General features: G+C 43.8%; 1 protein-coding gene across 2 annotated transcripts in view; it reads left to right on the forward strand.

Annotated features, from left to right (window-relative positions):
* Positions 1-600: 600 nt before the first annotated feature.
* The window catches only part of DENND3 (DENN domain containing 3), a 57,621-nt gene continuing 35,724 nt past the window's right edge, over positions 601-22,497 (forward strand). Inside the window, exons 1-4 of one of the 2 annotated variants that reach the window (XM_039334580.1) lie at positions 601-812; positions 13,153-13,429; positions 19,238-19,353; positions 21,633-21,769. In XM_039334580.1, coding sequence (XP_039190514.1) covers positions 723-812; positions 13,153-13,429; positions 19,238-19,353; positions 21,633-21,769 — 620 coding nt within the window. In that variant the 5' untranslated portion in view covers positions 601-722. The remainder of the gene's footprint in view (positions 813-13,152; positions 13,430-19,237; positions 19,354-21,632; positions 21,770-22,497) is intronic. The other variant, XM_039334579.1, reaches the window with a different exon arrangement.

Consider the following 22,497-nt stretch of genomic DNA (forward strand, 5'->3'; position numbering starts at 1 on the left):
TTGCTTTTGCCACAGTCTTTCTATTTCTATTTGTAGGTCTTTGTATTTTGTTATCTTCTCCAGTTCTTTCTCTTCTATTCTGCTATCTCCAGGCACTGCCACGTCCACTATCCAGACTTTTTTGTCTTTCTTATGGACAATTGTTAAGTCTGGGGTGTTATGTTGCAGGTGCTTGTCTGTTTGAATTATTATTATTATTATTATTATTATTATTATTATTATTATTATTATTATTATTAATTACTAGATGTTTATGCTTCCTTTATTAGTTTTATAAATAGCTCAAGGTTAATAAATAATAATAATAATAATAATAATAATAATAATAATAATAATGTTTCTCCTTAGTTCTAGGTTGCTTCTCTCCTTGATTTGCTCTCTGAATTTTTTCCAAACTCTTAACATGTTTTTTGTCCTAGGGTGACCAAAACTGGCCGCTGTATTCCAGGTGTGGCCTCACTGGGAGTTTTATAAAGCGGCACCGATCCTTCGCCGGATCGTGACTCTACGCGGCGAAGGTCGCAATTGTCGCCTGTTTCTCCTTTGGCCACGCCCTCGACGCCCCGGCGCCCCGCCCCGCCCGCGAGCGTAGACACGCCTCCCCCGCTCCCGGCCCCTCCTCCCTTCCCTCAGGGGGAGACCGTGGCGCGGCGTTTCCCCTCCAGAGACCGGCCTGAGAGCCGGCGGGGCGGAGCGGTGTTCCTCGGCGGCTGGCTCGGGCCATGGACGAGCTGCTGCTGCTGCCCACGGCCGTCCTGGAGGTCTGCGTCCTGCTCGGAGCCTCCCGGGAGAAGGCGAGAGAGGCGCGTCAGGTAAACACGCGACTCGGGGCGGCGGCCGCCGGGAGGGAACGTCGGAATGCGCCCCCCCATGGGTTAGGGAGCTCGCCCTTACCCGGGGGCTGTTTGGACCGCGCTCCGACGGGCGGGCCTCGTGAGGTTCCCCCCCCCGGGTCTTTTCCTTCTTTCCGCGGCCCGCTTCGTTCCCGCGGGAGCCGCGAACGTGGGAATGGCTGGTCTTTTGCAAGGAGGAGGAGGAGGAAGCTTTTCCCGGATGAAACCTGCGTGTCGCGTCTTCCCCGTGAAACCCCTGGCCGCCCTTCACCTTCAGCGGGTCACCTGTCTTGGGGATCTAATGGCTTGGCTTATCGGGTTTTTTTTTATAGCCTTTGGAGAAATGTACCGTGTGTGTGTGTGCGTGTGTGTGTGTGTGTGCGCGCGCGCAATATCGAATAGTTGCTGTACGACCTTTAAGTACAGGTAGTCCTCGACTTATGAGTACAAAATACCCCCCCCACACGCACAAATACATACATACACACACATACAGGTAGTTCTCTCTCTGTCTCTCTCTCTCTCTCCCCCTCCCTCCCTCCGTATCTATCTATCTATCTATCTATCTATCTATCTATCTATCTATCTATCTATCTATCTATCTATCTATCTATCTATCTATCTATCTAAATCTATATGTATCTATACACACACACATACAGGTAGTTTTCTCTATCTATACATCTAGCTAAATCTATACGTATACACACACACACAAACAGGTAGTTCTCTCTCTGTCTCTCTCTCTCTCCCTCCCTCCCTCTATATCTATCTATCTATCTATCTATCTATCTATCTATCTATCTATCTATCTATCTATCTATCATCTATCTATCTATCTATCTATACATCTATACATCTAGCTAAATCTATATGTATCTATATACACACACACAAACAGGTAGTTCTATCTATCTATCTATCTATCTATCTATCTATCTATCTATCTATCTATCTATACATCTAGCTAAATCTATATCTATGTATACACACACACACAAACAGGTAGTTCTATCTATCTGTCTACACACACACATACAGATTGTTCTCTCTCTCTCTCTCTCTCTCTCTCTCTCTCTCCATCTAGCTAAATCTGTCTATACACACACACACAAACAGGTAGTTCTGTCTCTCTGTCTATCTATCTATACACACACACACACACACACACACACACACACACACACACACACACACACAGAGAGAGTCCTCGACTTATGGCCACAACGGAGCCCAGGATTTATGCTGCTAAGTGAGACATTTCTTAAGCAAGGTTTGTCCCGTTTGATGACTTCTCTTGCTACGTTTGTTAAGTGAATCGCTGCAGTCCGTTAAATTAGGAACATACAAATAGTTCTCGACGGATGATCATTATTGGGACCAGAATTTCTGTTGCTAAGCAAGGCAGTTGTTAAATGAGCCGGGCCCACTTTTAGGACCATTTTGCCACCTTTGTTAAACGATTCACTGCAGGTGTTAAGGGACTCCAGCTTCCCCCCTTGACTGTGCTTGATGGAAGCCAGCTGGGAAGGTCACAAAGAGCCATCACACAACCCCGGGATGCGGCAACTGTTGTAAACACAGGTGACTTAACGACCACAACTGAGCCAAAACATTTATGTTGCTAAGTGAGACGTTTGTTAAATGAGATTTGCCCCATTTTACCACTTTTCTTACCACGGTTGTTAAGTGAATCACTGCGCCATTGATCAGATAGTCACACGGTTGTTAAGTGGATCCAGCTTCCCCGTGGACTTTGCGGGTCGGACGGTCGCAAAAGGGGATCCCGTGACCCCGGGACACATGCAGTCGTCGTAAATATGAGCCAGTTGTCCAGCATCACGTGACATGAGGATGCCCAACAGTCATAAGTCTGAAAAATGTTCACAAGTGCGCTTTTTTCAGTGCTGCTGTAACTTCGGTCCCTAAGTGAACCGTCGTAAGTCAAGGACTGCCTATATTTATTTATTTTTATAAACTTCGTATGAATTGACCAGGTCTTGGCAGAGATTTGGGGGAGATTTGGAAAAATGGTAGACCCCCCCCCATGGAATACAGGAAGACCTCGACCTACAATCGCAAAAAGAACATTTCCGTTGCTAAGTAAGACATTTGTGAAGTAGGTTTTGCCCTGTTTTATGACCTTTCTTGCCACCATTGTTAAGCGAATTGCTGCGGTTGTTAAGTTGGTAACACGGTTGTTCAGTGAATCTGACTTCCCCATGGATTTTGCTTGCCTGAAAGGGGATCACGTGACCCTGGGATACTGCAACCGTCGTAAATATGAGTCAATTGCCAAGTGTCTGAATTTTGATCACGTGACCCTGGGGATGCTGCAATGGTTGAAAAATAATCATAAGCCGCTTTTTTGATGCCACTGTAACTTTGAAAGGTAATAATAATAATGATGATGATGATGATGATGATGAAGTTGGAAGGGACCTTGGAGGTCATCAAGTCCAACCCCCTGCTCAGGGAGGTAACCCTATACCATTTCAGACAAATGGCTGTCCAGTTTCTTCTTAAAAACTTCCAGTGTTGGAGCATTCACAGCTTCTGGAGGCAGGCTGTTCCACTGATTAATTGTTTTAACTGTCAGGAAATTTCTCCTTAGTTCTAGGTTGCTTCTCTCCTTGATTAGTTTCCATCCGTTGCTTCTTGTCCTGCCTTCAGGCGCTTTGGAGAATAGCTTGACTCCCTCTTCTTTGTGGCAGCCCCTGAGATACTGGAACACTGCTATCATGTCCCCCCTAGTCCTTCTCTTCATTAAACTAGAAATACCCAATTCCTGCAACCGTTTCTCAAATGTTTTAGCCTCCAGTCCCCTAATCATTTTTGCTGCTCTTCTCTGTACTCTTTCCAGAGTCTCAGCATCTTTTTTACATCGTGGTGACCAAAACTGGATGCAGTATTCCAAGTGTGGCCTTACCAAGGCATTGTAAAGTGGTATTAATACTTCACGTAATCTTGAATCTATCTCTCTGTTAATGCAGCCCAGCATTGTGTTGGCTGCATTGGTCACTAAATAAACTATTTTAAGTTGAGAACTTAATTGCTGTTAGACCTTGAAGAGAGGTGATTGTTTTGCTGTTGTCAGCTAAGGAGTTCATCACTGTTTTTTTTTTAATTTTAATTTTATTCAAATACAAATAATACAAACATAATACATATAAGTCTAAATAAAAAACAGTGTAAAAAATAACAAATACTATAGTGCACCCACCCTCCTGAAGACCATTTTTATTACCTATATTTCTTCTCATATAACAACTAACAATATACAATATATTTCAATTGTGCCCTTGTCCCCTCCAAAACAGCATATATTCTTGAGCAGGTTTATTCCCTTTGCTTCCACCAAGACTGTTTTTATAAAAACAGCACTGTTAATTTCCCAATGGAAAGGCCCAATTCTGACACTGAGGTTTGAATTTATTACTTATTTTGCACCTATTAAATTCATTTGCTGCTCACTTCATTATCGAAGCAACTCTGGACAGGTTGCCATAGAAGCAAAGCAAAAATACCACAATGTTAAAAATATAAAAAACATTAAAATGAACCGGGATTGGATACAATTGGGAATCAAGTTACACCTCTGGTACAGAGGTTATTCAACTATTTATCCAATATTTATTAAATTGATATGATGCCCATCTTGCTATCAAAAGAAGAAAAACAAGATTATACAACATTAAACATATTAAAAACATTAAAATTAGGGATTGGCTACAACTGAGAATCAAGTATATCATGGTACTGAGGTTATTTGCTATTAAGCCATTATTTATTAAGCTTATTTGCTTATTATATCTCTATTTAAGTGACAATGTGCAGCTTACATTACAATAAAAACAAGAATATAAAGGTAGTCCTTAACCTATAGTAGTTAGTATTTAATATTTATTTAGTATTTAATATTTATTTGCTATTTAGTATTTATTTGCTATGTATATGTAGGTGTGGGTCTATACATATGTTGTACAATAGTATGTTTAGGAGTGTGTCATGTATGTGTTTCACTTTAAGAGCGAGCAACTCAACTTCATTTTTGATGTGTGCCGTTGTGCCCACAGTAAGAAAATGACAATAAAGGTTATCTTATCTTGTTTAGTGACCATTCGAAGTTATAACAGCACTGACAAAAGTGATTTATGACTGTTACCAACTTTATGAGCATTGCAGCTTTTCCATGGTCAATGTGATCCAAATTCAGCTGCTTGGCAACTGACTCGTATTTATGACGGTTGTGGCGTCCCCGGTCACGTGATCCCCTTTTGCGACCTTCTGGCAAACAAAGATAACGGGGAAGCAAGCTTCACTTTACAACGTCAACAGCTGAAGTGACTCACTTAACGGCTATGCCTCAAAGGTCGTAAAATGGAGCAAAACTCACTTAACAACCGTCCCGCTTAGCAACAGAACTTTTGGGCTCAGTGGTGGTCGTAAGTCGAGGACTACCTATAAAATGTTAAAAAGCTTGACATCATTAAACTTAACAGGAATTGGATAAAATTAGGGATCAGGTATACAGGTGTGGAGGTGGGATCTACTTTTCATGGTCCACCAGCCCCCTCTGTAAGCCACTGTCTTATTGTCCTTGGGTTTTTAAAATCACAATTATTCAACTCTGGGTGCTTATTTTTCCTTTACCGTTTTGCCACCACAATCTTCCAATAAACATTTGCATCTTCTACCTCTTCTTATCTAAGAGGTTGCCTTTTTTTTTTTTTTGGCGTGTGAAAATGTTGGACACCTTGACAACATCTCTTATTATCTGAAGTTGGGGAAGAGGTTAACTTAAGGCTGTCGGCATCTGTTTCACTTTTTCTCTTTGGTTGCGATGCTGTCAGGCTTCAAATTCTTTTGCGTACTAAATTTGTTGATGATGGTGTGCTAATTTTGGTTCATCCTGATCTGAAGCCTCACAGGCGGCATCAGAAACTTTTGAACGCAACCTTAGAGCAGACATGTCAAACACAAGGCCCGGGGGCCGGATGCGGCCCGCGAAGTGGTTTCATGTGGCCCGCGAAGCCATCTTGGAAACAGTGAGGGAACGGCCCCCACTGCCTTGGCCCTGGCCCAGGCCAGCCGGGAGCCAATGTACAATTTTGTGGTGGCCATCTATGCTGAAATGCATTCGGTCTTAGCTGCACAAGACCATCTGGAAACAGCGAGGAACCAGCCCCTGCCGTGTCGGCCCCATCCCCTGGGTGCATGCTGGGGAGGTGTCACCCTTTGTGAGGAATGAAGAAATGCACCATCGCCTGGAAGTGACCAGCAAATGGCCCTTGCCTACTTCACCTATCCAGCTTGATGGGCTCTGGCAGAGGGGTTTCGGCAGGCAGTGAGTCTCCTCCAGTGGACCCTGCCTTGGCACTTGCCCTGGTCCCACCCCCTTCTGCCAGAGACCCTCAGATCTGTCCCACTCCTGCCCAGGCCCCCACAGGCACCCTTGACATGAACGATGTACAGCTGACCACACCCACCCAATAGGCCACACCCACTCCATCCATGCCCACCCAGTAGGCCGTACCCACCCTGGCCACACACCCCCGAGGGCAACCACAATGCTGATGCGGCCCTCAATGAAATTGAGTTTGACACCCCTGCCTTAGAGGCTTCCAAAAGGGACATTTTTATATCCATGGCTGGAAAGGAATCACATGAACAGCATTTGATTATTGTAACATTTTAGAATAAAGAAATAAATAACATTGAACATTTGTTCTGGCCCCATCCGCTACTTTTAAATTGTTCTACAAGGCTCTGGCTAAAAGTGTCCATTAATTAAAAAAAAAAAATTACGTGCCTTTGGGAAGGAGAAGGATGACTTACTAGTGTTACATTTCTGTGCAACTCTTACTTAGCAACAATTTGCCTAATGGAGAATAGCATTTTGTCTGTTTTGCATGACACTTAACATGTTGCAATAAGGGTGGGAGGAACGTATCTTCCCATTTGTAAACCTCAGTAAAAGAAACAGGATGTCACTGAGCCGATTTTATTTTACTTTAATTGGCTGAAATGTATATCAGCAGTGTGGCTCGTTTCCCTTCTTTATAACATTTGTTTTTCTAGTTTAAGAAAATACAGAATGATGCTGTCTACTTGTTAATTCTCACAGACTGTTCTATCAACTGCTACCATGTTCAATGCTGCTAAGCAGATCCGGTATTAAGCAAAGCTGTAGTTTTGAAGGGGGTTGTTAAATATGATTTTTGCCTAATGCCTCTATTGACACATGGAGATGTTGCCTTATTTTTTTGGCTTCGCAAGTGTTAATATTCCTTTGAGTTCAGGGGAATTGAATGAGCCAGGAAGAATATTTTGAACTCGGTTGCTGGTCTTATTCTCCTAGTCCCTTTAGCTCTTACTTAGCTGTAGTTTCAATGATAGCATGCCTAATTTTCATGCATGGTATCTTATCTAATACAAAACCAGCAGAATAGAGCACTGTGATTAACATTACAAGATAAATAGCCTACTAAATAGAAGGAAGTTCTAACTAGGTTTGTGTTATGTTGGTCCTCTATTTACAACTATTCATTTAGTGATCGTTCAGCGTTACAACGGCACTGAAAAAAGAGACGTATGACCATTTTTCACACAACCACTGCAGCTTCCTATATATAGCCAACACTCCAGAAGACAGGCTTAAGATACAGAAGGGTTTGGACAGACTTGAACACTGGGCGCTATCTAACAAAATGAAATTCAGTGGTGAAAAAAGTAAAGTTCTACATTTAAGCAAGAAAAACCAAATGCACAGGTATAGTATAGGTGGTACCTTGCTCAATAGTAGCAACTGTGAGAAGGATCTCGGAGTCCTAGTGGACAATCACTTAAATAAGAGCCAGCCGTGTGCTGCAGCTGCCCAAAAAGCCAACACAGTGCTAGGCTGCATTAACAGGGATAGAATCAAGATCACACGAAGTATTAATACCACTTTACAATGCCTTGGTAAGGCCACACTTGGAATACTGCAAGGTTGATGGAATTGGGTATGTCTAGTTTAATGAAGAGAAGGACGAGGGGGGACATGATAGCAGTATTACAATATCTGAAGGGCTGCCCACAAAGAAGAGGGAGTCAAGCTATTCTCTAAAGCGCCTGAAGTCAGGACAAGAAGCAACGGATGGAAACTAATCAAGGAGAGAAGCAACCTAGAACTAAGGAGAAACTTCCTGACAGTTAGAACAATTAGCCAGTGGAACAACCTGCCTCCAGAAGGTGTGAATCCCCATGATCACGTGATCAAAATTTGGATGCTTGACAACTGGTTCACATTTATGATGGTCGCAGTGTCCCAGATCATATCCCCTTTTGCAATCCTCCTGACAAGCAAAGTCAGTGGGGGAAGCAACCATGTTCCTAACTTAACAACCGCGACGATTTATTTAAAAATGGGGCAAGGAAGGTCATAAAATGGGGCAAAACTTCGCTTAGCTGACTAGCATAGCAACAGCAGTTTTGGGCTCAATTGTGGTGGTGAGTTGAGGACTATGTGTAGAGGGAAAATAGGTGGCCAGGTTTTTCACACCCACTGTAATTTTGCAATATGTGAGGTATGATGAGAATGATGCTAGATACCAAGGTTGAGACACAGAGTTATACTTGGCATGGTATAAAGCAGGGGTAGGCAACCTTGGCTCTTTTATGCCTCGTGGACTTCAACTCCCAGAATTCCTGAGCCAGCCATGCTGAGGGGAAAGGGAGAGGTTTCCAAGCTGAGCCATGCTGGCTTAGGAATTCTGGGAGTTGAAGTCCACGAGTCATAAAACAACCAAGGTTATCTACTCCTGACCTAGATGATAGATAGATAGATAGATAGACAGACAGACAGACAGACATACAGACAGACCACCGAACAACCGACCTAGATCAGGGATAGGCAACCTTGGCTCTTTTATGACTCATGGACTTCAACTCCCAGAATTCCTGAGCCAGCCATGCTGAGGGGAAAGGGAGAGGTTTCCAAGCTGAGCCATGCTGGCTCAGGAATTCTGGGAGTTGAAGTCCACGAATCATGAGGGGGCCATAGTTCCCCCATGCTGGCTCAGGAATTCTGGGAGTTGAAATCCACCAGTCATAAAAGAGCCAAGATTGCCTACCCCTGACCTAGATGACAGATAGACAGACAGACAGACAGATAGATAAGATAGATAGACCTAGATCCGGGGTAGGCAACCTTGGCTCTTTTATGACTGGTGGACTTCAACTCCCAGAATTCCTCAGCCAGCCACGCTGAGGGGCAATGGAGAGGTTTCCAAGCTGAGCCATGCTGGCTCAGGAATTCTGGGAGTTGAAGTCCACGAGTCATAAAAGAGCCGAGGTTGCCTACCCCTGGTCTAAAGTATGCTTCTTTGCTCAGAACGAGATGATTTATTTCCTTCTAATTCTGTTACAGCACATGTTGTAATGCGATGGCGCAATCTCTTTCTCTCTCCAGGCTGAGTCATCAGAGTTCATAAAACTATTTCCAATCAACTTATGAGGAAAAACAACTGAGAAAATTTCCCAGGGTACTATTGTTCATCCTATCTTTTTTAAAAAAGAAAAAATCTCATTTTTTCCATTTATGAGCAGGTTACTTTTGTTCAGCTAGTTCCTCAGTTATTTAACCCATTATACCGTTCAGCATTTAAAAGCATATTATTATTGCCAAAAAGTGGGAAGAGAAGAAAGCATAGATTTCTGAAAGCACAAAGATTCCCCTTGTGAGCGCATGTATGCACACACACACATACACAGAGAGAGAGGGAGGGAGAGAGGGAGAGAGGGAGGGAGAGAGAGAGAGAGAGAGAGAGAGAGAGAGAGAGAGAGAGAGAGAGGGAGAGAGAGAGATGGGTGCTGTATTTAAGGTTATTGTGTGGATGTACATTACGAGTTCATTGTTAATAATGGCTGATCCTATAGAGCGGGGCTGCCTAACCTTAGCATCTTTTAGACTTGTGGACTTCAACTCCCAGAATTCCCCAGCCCACAAGTCTTAAAAGTTGCCAAGGTTGGATAGCTCTGCTATAGAGTGTGAAGCTGGAGGTCTCAATCCCTCTCCCAGAAGTCATTGGACTATCACACTCTCTCCCACCTCTTGCTTGGGATAGTAAAGTAGTTGTTTCTGTGACCACTATTTATCTTGCAAGTAGTGCCTGGGGATGTAAGAGCGATGGGGCTTGCACCCTCTCCTATCATTCTGGCAATAAACAAGAAAAACAAAACAAAAGAAATAATTCCTAGAACGTTAGTTCCTGGCCAGAGAGCATTGAGATGTGTGACTAGGGGTTTCCGGCAGTCCTTGGGAGATAAGACAATCTCATAAGAGATAAACAAAATCAAACACTATTTATACCAGGGCTTTTCAACCAGTGGTACGGGTACCACGTGTGGTACATTGGCACCTGGCAGGTGGTACGTGACCATCCTAGAAAAGTAGTGGGGGAGGGGAATGAGGTGAACCGGTGGCAGCACCGCACAAGCCTGAGCGAGAGACGGCTGGAGCTGCAGGGCTGTCAGGGCTCAGTGGAAGCGCCGGATCAGCGCCAGGCTCCAGCTGGAGCTCGACGCTGATCCTGGCGCTTCTGCTGAGCCCAGAAGAAGCGCCGATCAGCTGGAATGTTGCAGCATCTCCAGGGTCTTGTGATTTACATTCAGATGCTTGGCAACTGATTCATATTTATGACGGTCACAGTGTCCCAGGGTCATGTGAAATGGCCAAAACCTGCTGCAACCACCCAGCAGACGGGGGGGGGGATAAAAACCAAACACCCCCACCCCACCCCCACTGCCAATCCTCAACCGAAATGCTCACAACAATGAAAACCTCGGATAGAAGGAAGAGCGCTGCCGGGCGGGCAGGCAGGTGTCTTGCTCGGCTGTGGCTTGGGGGGCACATTTTTCAGTGCCATTGTAAGCGAACTGTTGTAAGTCGAGGACTACCTGTACTTTATCACTCCCTCCCCCCCTTTTTTTTGGTCATCAAGTTTTTGACACCTTGTTAGGCGACTGGTGGTACTCGGATATTGCCATATCCTAAAAGTGGTACAATGGATGAAAAAGTTGAAAAGCCATGATTTATACAAACATGAACTGTAATAACATTTAACATTAAAATGCAAACATACAGACCTGCTCAGACGAAGAGTAAACGGCAGCTTCGGAATGAAATTCCAAAAGAAAATACAATTGCTGCAAGATGGCGCCGATTTGTTATGAATACGTTAATTAAAACTTGCTGGAAAGACCCTGGAGCAGGATTTTGAGGTCTTCTTGAAAATTGTAGAAATGTTTTTTTTAAAAAACAACACTTGAGCATGAAGCATTTTTTCCCCCTAAGATTATATAAACCAAACCAGTTCCACTCTAAATTGAGAACAGTTTGTAGGTGTGATGGCCTTTTTACAAATGCAAATGAATTTTTTTGCATGCAAGTGAATGAGTTTTGTAATGACATCAGTTGCATGCTATTGTTTACATTTTCTCTGCCTGGTTCTGGGATACCGTAGCATTCTCGAAAATAAAGATTACACTAAATGTTTAGCTCTTTGGTTTGTGCCTTTTGGTGATAATTTACAACTTGATGGGCAAAGATATTCAAGGACCATACTTATAATTTTAAAGTGCTGAGGGCTACAATGTCAAGGGGGTCACCGAGGTAGTTTGGTGTAGTAGCAAAGGTGCTGGACTTTAAAACGAGAGGCTGTGAATTCTAGTCCTCCCTTAGGGATGGAAACCTCATCTGGGCCAGCCGTTCCCTTTCAGCTCAACCACCTCACAGAACTAGGATGTTGTGGTGTGGAAAGTGGGAGATGGGAGCATTACTTGCACCATCTTGAATTGTATGATAAAAGTGGGCTATTACTACTAAGTAAGTTAATAATAGGTTTTGGTTCACGGTTAAATAATATCAAGGGGAGAAGCAACCTAGAACTAAGCAGAAATTTCCTGACAGTTAGAACAATCAGCGGAACAACCTGCATCCAGAAGTTGTGAGTGCTCAAACACTGGAGGTTTTCAAGCAGAGATTGAATAACCATTTGTCTGAAATGGTATACGGTATAGGGTTTCCTATACCATTTCCTGAGCAGGGGGTTGGACTAGAAGACCTCCAAGGTCCCTTCCAACTCTGTCTATTCCATTCCATTCCATTCCATATTTTCTATTCTATTCTATTCTATTCTATTCTATTCTATTCTATTCTATTCTATTCTATTCTATTCTATTCTATTCTATTCTTCCATTCCATATTTTCTATTCTATTCTATTCTATTCTATTCTATTCTATTCTATTCTATTCTATTCTATTCTATTCTATTCCCATTCTCATTCCCTATTCTATTCTATTCTATTCTATTCTATTCTATTCTATTCTATTCTATTCTATTCTATTCTATTCCCATTCTCATTCCCTATTCTATTCTATTCTATTCTATTCTATTCTATTCTATTCTATTCTATTCTATTCTATTCTATTCTATTCCATTCCATTCCATTCCATTCCATTCCATTCCATTCCATATTTTCTATTCTATTCTATTCTGTTCCATTCCATTCCACTCCACTCCACCCCACCCCATTCCACTCCACCCCATCCCACTCCACCCCATTCCATTCCATTCCGTTGGCAGGACTATAGGGGAATTCTTCGTTTTATAATTGTTACGTACCTGTTCTAGGGGCTATGTCATAGCTTTTATTGGTTTCCCATCTGAAGGTATCTTCAGTTTTTAGCAGTCATTAGAGAACCTGTGACCCATTAGGTCATTTCAGAGAACACTTGCATATCCCCTTGTACTCTCTCCGACCCATCCGGTGTCCCTTGCATACCCCCCCCCTGACCTATATGGCACTTGCCCTGTGTACCCCCTCCCCAATTCAGCTGCAGCCATTTACCTGCATGCCGGCTTCAGACGTCTGACTTCCTGCTGGCTTTCCTTTTGGGAAGCTAACAAGGAACTGACGATCATGTGACAATGGCTGACTGTGGCAGCAAAACGGCACTGAAGTGGTCCATAACTTTGCCAAATGTCAATCCCATGGGAGTCATAGGTCCAGGATTTTGGACACATTCTTCAAGTTAGTACATTTGAGGAGTGCCGATTCAAAATTTGTGGCCCTACGATGCCCCAGTTCACCCAATTGAAAGTTACAAACGATCAAACATACATGAGCATTTTAGCAGTAAATAGGTGAGATTCAAGGAGGCTTCTGAGCGCTACCTAAAAGTATTTGGAAGATGCTCAATATTAAAAGGTGATTTAACATACTGCCCGTCACAATATCTTGATTCTGGCATTTTTTAATTTTTTTTTTATTTTAGCTGGCACAACAAAAGGACGTGAGAACCGTTCCACTTGAACCGGAGATTCTTTCCGTTTTTGTGCCTCCGTTTATCAGCAAGGAAGACCTGCAAGCTCTTCCTTTAAATAGCAATGCTCTCAATAAAGCGAAGCGCCGTTCTTTCCGGAAAAAGAAAGAGAAATTTAAGACGGAGGACGCAAAGGCTCTGAATGGAGCCCCCAAGACACCGGAGGATGAAGACATCACCATCCCCAAAGATGTCGACCTGAATGGATTGCTTCAGCTTTGCTTTCCAGGTATTTCTTTTTATTTATAAGTTGCGTGAAGTCAGAGTTCCCCAACCTTTTGGGCACCAGGGACCGGTTCCATAGAGAGAGGTTTTTCCGCGGACTGGAGAGTGCGTGGTTTTGTGTGCTGCCTGCATCTCGCGGATGGGGCTTTGCTTGTTTGTGCAGCCCGGTTGCTGGCATGTCGCAGCCCAATACCGGTCTACAGACCGGGGGTTGGGGACCCCTGGTATAAGTCACCTCTTTGCATAGGCCTGAGCGTGTGACTAAAGATTTTGTGTGACTTGCGTTTGAGCAACCAGTATCGAGGTCCGCTAACATTTGCAGCCACCTATGGTCCCCGATTTTCAAGCATAGTTAGGACAGGAACTTCTGTCACTAAGCAACGCAGTTATTAAGTGAGTCACACTCAGTTTCATGACCTTTTTGTCCTGGTTGTTAAATCATTAAGCGAATCCAACTTCTCCCATTTTGACTTTGCTTGTCGGAAGCCCTCTGGGAAGGTCACAAATGATGGATCACGTGACCGTGGGGAGCTGCAACCGTCGCAAATAACAAGTCAGTTGCCAAGTTCCCAAATTCTGATCATGTAACTGCGAGGATGCTGCAGTGGTAGTGCAGTGCAAGGAGCAGTTGTGACGTTTTTCGGCCCCATGGTAACTTCAAACAGTCTGTCAGAGCATGCACAGTCCTATTGTGCTGAGGTAACCCCGGAGTAAATGCAGTACACAGTGGTTTGTAATTAAATGGTGATTTATAGCACACTGTCTACAAGGTTCTACATTTAGGCAAGAAAAACCAAATGCACAGGTATAGTTTAGGAGGTACCTTGCTCAATAGCAGTAACTGTGAGAGGGACCTCGGAGTCCTAGTGGACAATCATCTAAATATGAGCCAGCCGTGTGCTGCAGCTGCCAAAAAGGCCAACACAGTGCTAGGCTGCATTAACAGAGGGATAGAATCAAGATCACATGAAGTGTTAATACCACTTTACAATGCCTTGGTAAGGCCACACTTGGAATACTGCATCCAGTTTTGGTCACCGCGATGCAAAAAAGATGCTGAGACTCTACAAAGAGTACAGAGAAGAGCAACAAAGATAATTGGAGGCTAAAACTGGAGGCTAAAACATCTAAGGAATGGTTGCTGGAATTGGGTATGTCTAGTTTAATGAAGAGAAGGATGAGGGGGTACATGATAGCAGTATTCCAATATCTCAGGGGCTGCCCCAAAGAAGAGGGAGTCAAGCTATTCTCCAAGGCGCCTGAAGGCAGGACAAGAAGCAACGGGTGGAAACTAAGCAAGGAGAGAAGCAACCTAGAACTGAGGAGAAACTTCCTGACAGTTAGAACAATTAACCAGTGGAACAACCTGCCTCCAGAAGCAGTGAATGCTCCAACACTGGAAGTTTTCAAGAAGAGACTGGATAGTCATTTGTCTGAAATGGTATAGGGTTTCCTGCCTAAGCAGGGGGTTGGACTAGATGACCTCCAAGGTCCCTTCCAACTTTACTATTATTATTATTATTATTATTATTATTATTATTATTATCTACAAATATACGCTAGAAACACAATACATACACATGGTGAAACAGCAAACTCTAATAACAGCAGTTACAGCAGTCAGGGAGAGAAAAACTCCAGTAAAAAACTCCCCTTTTATACTCAGCCTCTTAAAGGCACAGACACAGACCCTGCTGAATCATTCCTAATATTGTATTATTAAAGGAAAAGTCTTCATCATGGTTCAGTCCAAGCCGGGAATAAACAACATGGCGACTGCTTTAGAAAGAAGGTTGCCGTTTATTGAAGAGGAGAGTCAGACAGAAAGATGGCTCTGGGAAAAAAAGAGAGCAAGCACATGTAGGGAGTGGGTTTTGATACCCTTTGGAGCCTTTTGTTTGGAGTTGTTCCTGTGGCATGAACTTTGACCTGAGTCTGAGTGTGCCCTTTGGCATCTGTGGGTTAATCCTATTATGTCCTGTCCTAGAGTTTGGGTGGGGCATGTAGATTTTAGGTGTCTTTGTCTTCTTAATCTTCTAGCTGGGGGCCTCCAACCTTCCTGAATGGTTTACATCTGCATTTCTACAGGGCTGGTTTCTGCTTGGGGGAGGGAGACTTGGGGCTATTAGGAAAACTGGGCATGCTTTTCTGCCTCTTTAATATTTCCTTCACTGGGGGTGGGGGGGCTAACTTCCCACAGCATCATCCTGTCATTGCATCATTCACATTCCATTCCATCTTTACATAAGCTGTTTAGCTGTTACATTATTACCCTGACACAGTCATTAAACAAATGGTCATAAGCCAAGGACTACTTGTACGCTGGTGAGGTTGTAGAGGCTGGCTTCACATCTCAAATTAAGGTTTTTTTTAATCTGGTTTGTTTGTTTGTTTGTTTATTCCTTCGTCTTATGCACTGCCAAACTCCTCGTGGCTCACAGCAAGATCTGGCACGATCTTCTCCAGCTTGAGTGATCGTATCCAACGGGAAGAAATAATGATCGATCCCACATTTTTGGGGAGGTTCATGGGATGTGGGGAGAAGGGGCTGCTTTCTGTGGCAGTGCCAGCACTATGGAACAACCCCCCCCCCGGTAGAGATCAGGTTGTTGGCCCCCCCCCCCTCTCCTTGCTGGTATTTTGGAAAATTTTTGAAGGTGTTGTTTTGGACAGCTGTCCCCTGATTTTATCATGCCATTTCTAACTTCTGTTGTTAATGTTTATATTTTTAAATTTGGTAGATGTTTGCTTTTATTGTTTTTATGGATTTGCATACCACGGATGGTTTATTAGTTTTGCATCTTATGTAAACCACCGAAGGTTTCCTGACTGCTGTATAGAGAAATGTGAACAATAATAAATCAAAACATGCAAAAGTTTGCCATATCAATAGAATCAAAATAAACTAAGCGGCTAGAATGCAGGATTGCAGGCTGACTCTGCCCACTGCCAGCAGTTCAATCCTGACTGGCTCAAGGTTGACTCAGCTTTCCATCCTTCCGAGGTCGGTAAAATGAGGACCCAGATTGTTGGGGGCAACACGCTAGACCTGTAAACTGCTTAGAGAGGGCTGTATAAAGCACTGTGAAGCGGTATATAAGTCTTAAGTGCTTTTGCTATTGCTCATCCATCCATCCATGATGTGCAGTGGTTAGAATGCAGTATTGAAGGCTAATTCTGCCCACTGTCGGGAGTTCAATCCTGACCAGCTCAAGGTTGACTCATCCTTCTGAGATTAGTAAAATGAGGACCCAGATTGTTGGGGGCAACATGCTGACTCTGTAAACCGCTTAGAGAGGGCTATAAAGCACTATAAAGCGCTATATAAGTCTAAGTGCTATTGCTATAATAATGATTGACCCTCAACAAAGGAAGTCAACCAGCACAACACCACGTGATCTACCCTGTGCGGCACACGCAACACGTTTGAAAATATCCTGTGATGAGTCTTGATTCTGGGGCCTTGCCTCTAAATGTCTGAAGATGATTTGTGAGGATTATTCAGATATTGTTCTGTCTTACTTTGGACCAGTGGGTCAACTCTGCTTCCCTTGCACGTCCTTTAAGACTAAAATGTGTCATCCTGTGAAAGCTTCAGAGTGTTCTTGGAGAACATCAAGTTATATTTATTTTGTGGATGTGTTCATTGTTTTCATGCCTTTCAAATTGCTTTAAGAGTTTTATAATTGTAGAACTGTAAGCTGCCCAGAATCACTTGGTTGAGTTTGGGGGTTATAGAAATTGTACGGGTGGATAGATGGATGAATGGATGGATGGATGGATGGACAAACCAATGCCATGGCAGAATAAAATGTGCCTTCCCTTTAATAGTCACAACAGGGTATGCTTGGAGAGTCTTATTTGCTGTGTTACATGGGTTGTGGGCAAAGCAGGATCTGCTGAATCCACCTGACAGATTAAAATGGGTTTATTTCATTGGTCCACGGAGAATATGTTCATTGTTTTCTTTTCAGCAGCAATTTTACTATCATTGTTGGCTTCAGCTGTGGATGATTTTAACGGTTGTTTTTCCACTTGGAATTAATTGGGAGCAGAGTGGCCTAGAAATGCTGTAAATTGGCGGTCCCTAACCTTTTGGGTACCAGGGACTGGTTCCACGGAGAGAAGATATTCCGTGGACCGGAGGGGGCATGGTTCCACGTGCTGTCTGCATCCCACGGATGGAGCTTTGCTTATTTGTGCCAACTGGTTTCTGGCATGCCGTGGACCAGTACCGGTCCATAGCTCGGCGGTTGGAGATCCCTGCTATAAATAAACAAATGAATGAATTACTTGGTTTAGTCCATAGTAATCCAGTTCGTTACTCATCGGTTTACAACCATTTGTTTAGTGACCGTTCAAATTTACGACAGCACTGGAAAGAGGGATTTAGGATTGTTTTTCACACTTAACGACCGTTGTGTCATCCCCGGGGTCACCTGATCAAAATTCAGACGCTTGACAACTGGTTCATACTTATGACTGTTGCAGCATCCCACAGTCAAGTGATCCCCTTTTGCAACCTTTTTTTTTTTGGGTATAGATTTTATTAGTTTTTATGGGGTTAGGAATAAGGTGGGGTCAGGGTTGGGGTTAGGATTCAGGTTAGGATTGGGGTTTTTCCAAGTAACATTCTCAATATTTAGCAAACAGCATAATGTCTGGGTTCACGTATTTAACAAACAACAATAGAAAATAGTTAATTCTCATAAAAAAGGTTAATTAATCACTCAATCTTGCCAATATAGATTCAAAATTACATATCGCGTCCCTTTCTCTCTAATTCGTCTTTCTAGCCATTGATAGAAATTATATCCCACGTTCTAAAGTAGATTGAGTCTTCTTTCTCTTTTCCCTTTAAAGTCAATCTATCCATTTCTGCACACTCTAGAATTGTCTTAATTAGTACTTCTTCAGCTGGTAAGTTTTCATTTTTCTAATGTTGGGCAAATACAATTCTTGCCGCCGTTAGTACGTGTAGTACAGTGATGGCGAATCTTTTAGAGATCCAGTGCCCAAAAACCTGCCCCCCGCCCCGCCTCCCACCTGGCCTGCTCCGCCCCCACCCGCCCTCTGCCCCGCCCACCTGCAGGGACACGCACCGCCTCCATGGCCTGCAGCAGATCACCCAGGCAGCCCTGCAGTACCATGGCAGCCACGTCCTCCGCCCACGCCCCGCAGCATCATCTGCACGCTATGGGGTACAAGGGCGGAGTCGTGTCCCTGCTGCCCAGTTATGTCGATGGCTGCGCTGCTCCGTGTGGGCCGCACCCGGGGGTGATTCTCCTCCAGGGAGGCTGCTGGTGAGGGGGCCACAGATAGGTGGGGCTGGGTCGACAGCACACGTACCCCACAGAGAGGGCTCCGAGTGCCACCTCTGGCACGCGTGCCACAGGTTCGCCACCACTGGTGTAGTATTAAATATCTGCAATCTTTCTCATAATTAGCTCCTATTATTCCTAACGAAAATAATTCTGGTTTTGCAACCCCCTGGCAAAGTCCGTGGGGAAGCCAGATTCACTTCACCGCCCTGTGACTAACAGCCGCAGCGATTCACTTAACAACTGTGGCAGGAAAGGTGTGTAAAGCGGGACAAAACTCACTTAACTCTTTCACTGAGCAACATAAACTTTGCTCCCCTTTGTGGTCGCAAATTGAGGACCTCCTGCTGTTAAAGAGGGCTGATTTTTGTCAGCTCTGCTACACGTTCAGAGGTTGATAAATACATCCATTACGGTCCTTTCTCTGATGCCGTGTTGTGTGTGTCTTGTGCTGTTTTTCTGCAAGGCTTTTTTTCTTTCTTTTTTAACAGGAGGATTTTATATCACGTGTGAGTCGAGAGAGGACCACTTTCATTTTCTCGTTTTCACCGATGTTTTTGGAAACCGGACTTACGGAGTTGTGGTCCAGTATTACCAGACAATACAAGTATGTGTGTTTTTTTTTAATTGGCTGTTTTGGCCGTAATAAAGTTATCCTATAAGTAAGCTGGATCATTTACTGGTTTCAGAATGTATTGATGAAAGTTAGTCCTTGTCTTAACGTCCAGTCCCTTGGCAATCATTTGAAGTTATGACAGCGTTGCCTGAGCACGGTCCGCAAGATTGTCTGGGACACGACGTACCCTCTTCACGACCGCTTTTCCCTGTTCCCTTCTGGGAGGAGGGGGCTCCGTGTTACCCGAAGCAGAACATCCAGTTTTGTTCCATACAGTATTAGCCTTGTGCACTCTCAAGCTTCCTCTTTCCGTTATGTATTCAAGATGGAGAGTGATTCATATTTATACCTTACTTATATGTAAGGGGTTAGGTCTATACCATACGTTGTATATAGTATGTTTTAAATGTGTGTTAGGTATGTGTATACTTGAGAGCAAGCAACTAAATTTCATTTTTAATGGGTGCTTCAACACTTATAGACAAATCTATTATACAAATGAGATGGCTCAGTGGTTAAAGAAGCTGAGCTTGTCAGCTGGAGAGCTGATAGCCCAGGGTCAGATATTGGAGTGCTGTGCGATGGGATGAGCTCCCGTCCTCGCCCAAATTCCCAAATTCATGTTCATCTAACTGATCATCTCATCCTCTGCCATCCTCTTCTACCTTTGCCTTCAATAAATCATAAATAGAGTAGAGTGGACCAGACCAGACCAGACCAGACCAGAATAGAATAGAATAGAATAGAATAGAGCTGGAAGGGACTATGGAGGTCTTCTAGTCCATCCCCCTGCTCAAGCAGGAAAACCTATACTATCTCAGACAGATGAATATCCAGTCTCCTCTTAAAAATCTCCAGTGATGGAGCACCCATGATTTCTGGAGACAAGCTGTTCCACTGGTTGATTGTCCTCACTGTTAGGAAATTTCTCCTTAATTCCAGGTTGCTTCTCTCTTTGGTCAGTTTCCAACCATTGTTTCTCATCCTTCCCTCTGGTGCTGTGGTAAACAACATGACCCACTCTGACTTGTGGCAGCCCCTCAGATACTGAAACACTGCTATCATGTCTCCCCTATTTCTTCTTTTCTTTAGACTAGCCAAACCCAAGTCCCGCAGCTGTTCTTCGTATGTTTTAGCCTCCAGGTCTTGGATCATGTTAGAGAATTTTAATTTCTCTATTGGTGAAAAATAAATCAGAAGCTCTCACAGTTGACTGCATTTAGCTGATTCAAATAACTTTATATTTATATAAAATATTTACAATACCATTCTTCTTTACAGCAACATAGCTTAACGAAGACTTCTTACAGAGACAGACCAGAGACAGACCTTGAGACTGGAAATCCAGCTCCTAACTCAATACTCTTTTTTGCACAGACTCAGCAGCACTTTCTTCACATTGGCTGACTGAGTTACGACATGACTCTTCCTGTGCATGAATATTCCAACATTCTTAGTTGCTCTTTTCTGAATTTTTCCCCCAAACTCTCAACACCTTTTTACTGATATGGTGACCAAAGTTGGCTGCAGTATTCCAGGTGTGGTCTTAGGTAGCTTACACGTAATAGATAGAAGGGGTGTGATGGCTCAGTGGTTAAAGATGCTGAGCTTGTCAGCTGGAAAGCTGACAGCCCAGGTTTGAGACCCCAGCACTGTGTAGGGGTGAGCTCCCGTTCCTTGCCTCAGCTCCTGCCTATCTAGCAGTTCCAAAGCATGCAAATGCGAGTAGATAAATAGGTACCACTTTGGCGGGGAGGCAACAGCAAGACACAGGCATGCTGGCCACATGACCACGGAAAGCGTGGCTCCCTTGGCTAAGAAACAGAGAGCACCCCCCCCCCTAGAGTCCATGGCTGGACAGCGGAAACCTTTACCTATATTATACAAATACAAAATTAAAAGCAAAGTTAATTTAAACAATAGAAATCTGAAATAAAGAAAATAGGCGTTTTTTAAGAGAGCCTGGCCTTGGAGTCGTTGTTATTCTGGAAATGCCCCCGGTGAAAAGGCCTTATCTTCAATTTTTTGTTTGAAAGACAGATGGCAAAGGAGCCAACCAAGCATCACTCGGGAGAAACATCCACATTGAAGTGTTGTCCCAGTTGAGCAGCACTCAAAAGGCCCGATTCAGCCGTCAGTCGAATGACCTGATTCTGTCATACTGTAATTGTGATGTCTCTGTGTGTCTGTGAATAATACCCCCTTTCCTTTCTTGAAGACTGGATTCTTTGAAAGACAAGCAACTCACCAGCTGTTGTGTTTTTCTTTAGGAGGGACGCCTTTATAACGGACAGGCACGTTGGGATAACCTTCCGCACTCCAAAGCCGAGTCGTATTTTGTACCATTTGCCGTTTGTGTCATATCCAGGTACCCTTATTTCAACGCCTTGAAGGACTGCTTGTCTTGGTAAGGACAAATATTGGGGTGGCTTTTTTCTTTCCGAGGGCAAGCAGAGATGGCTGGGATAGAGCCAGGATTTTCTTAGCAATTACAAGAATTGTCAAAACAGGCTGGGAAGAGGAAGTCGAAGGACGCTTAACCCAGACGACTAATTAATACCGTGATAATTCAGCATTGATGTGGACCTCCTCCTCTGAACGTGATTTCCGTTTTCACAGTTTCGATTTCTTCCATGAGAAATCGTGTTGATTTCCATTGGATGGTTTTATTTATTTATTTATTAGTAAAATTTATATGCCACCCAATCCCTAGGGACTCAGGGCGGTGTACAAAATTAAAACAATAAATATAACAATAAAAAGGAGTGCATTCACACAGCATGTCCCAATCGTATCCCGGCCCCCCCTCCGGGGACATCAACCCCAGGCCTGCTGGAACAGGAGAGTTTTAATAGCTTTCTTGAAGGCCGGCAAGGTGGGAGTAGTTCGAATCTCGGGGGGAAGTGGATTCCACCACGTCGGAGCCACCACAGAAAAGGCCCTTCCCCGAGGGCCCGCCAGCCGACATTGTCTGGCCGATGGGACCTGAAGGAGGCCCAATCTGTGGGACCTCACCGGTCTCTGGGAACTATGCGGCTGTGCCTGCCTTTGGTTAGTTTCCCATGACAACTGACCAAAGGCAGGCACAGCCACACTTCTCTGCGCACTAATGATTCACCTGCGGAGATGGTTACC

This window comes from Crotalus tigris, unplaced genomic scaffold (assembly GCF_016545835.1).
Source record: "Crotalus tigris isolate CLP2741 ecotype Arizona unplaced genomic scaffold, ASM1654583v1 scf7180000017631.5181431, whole genome shotgun sequence".
Lineage (NCBI taxonomy): Eukaryota > Metazoa > Chordata > Lepidosauria > Squamata > Viperidae > Crotalus > Crotalus tigris.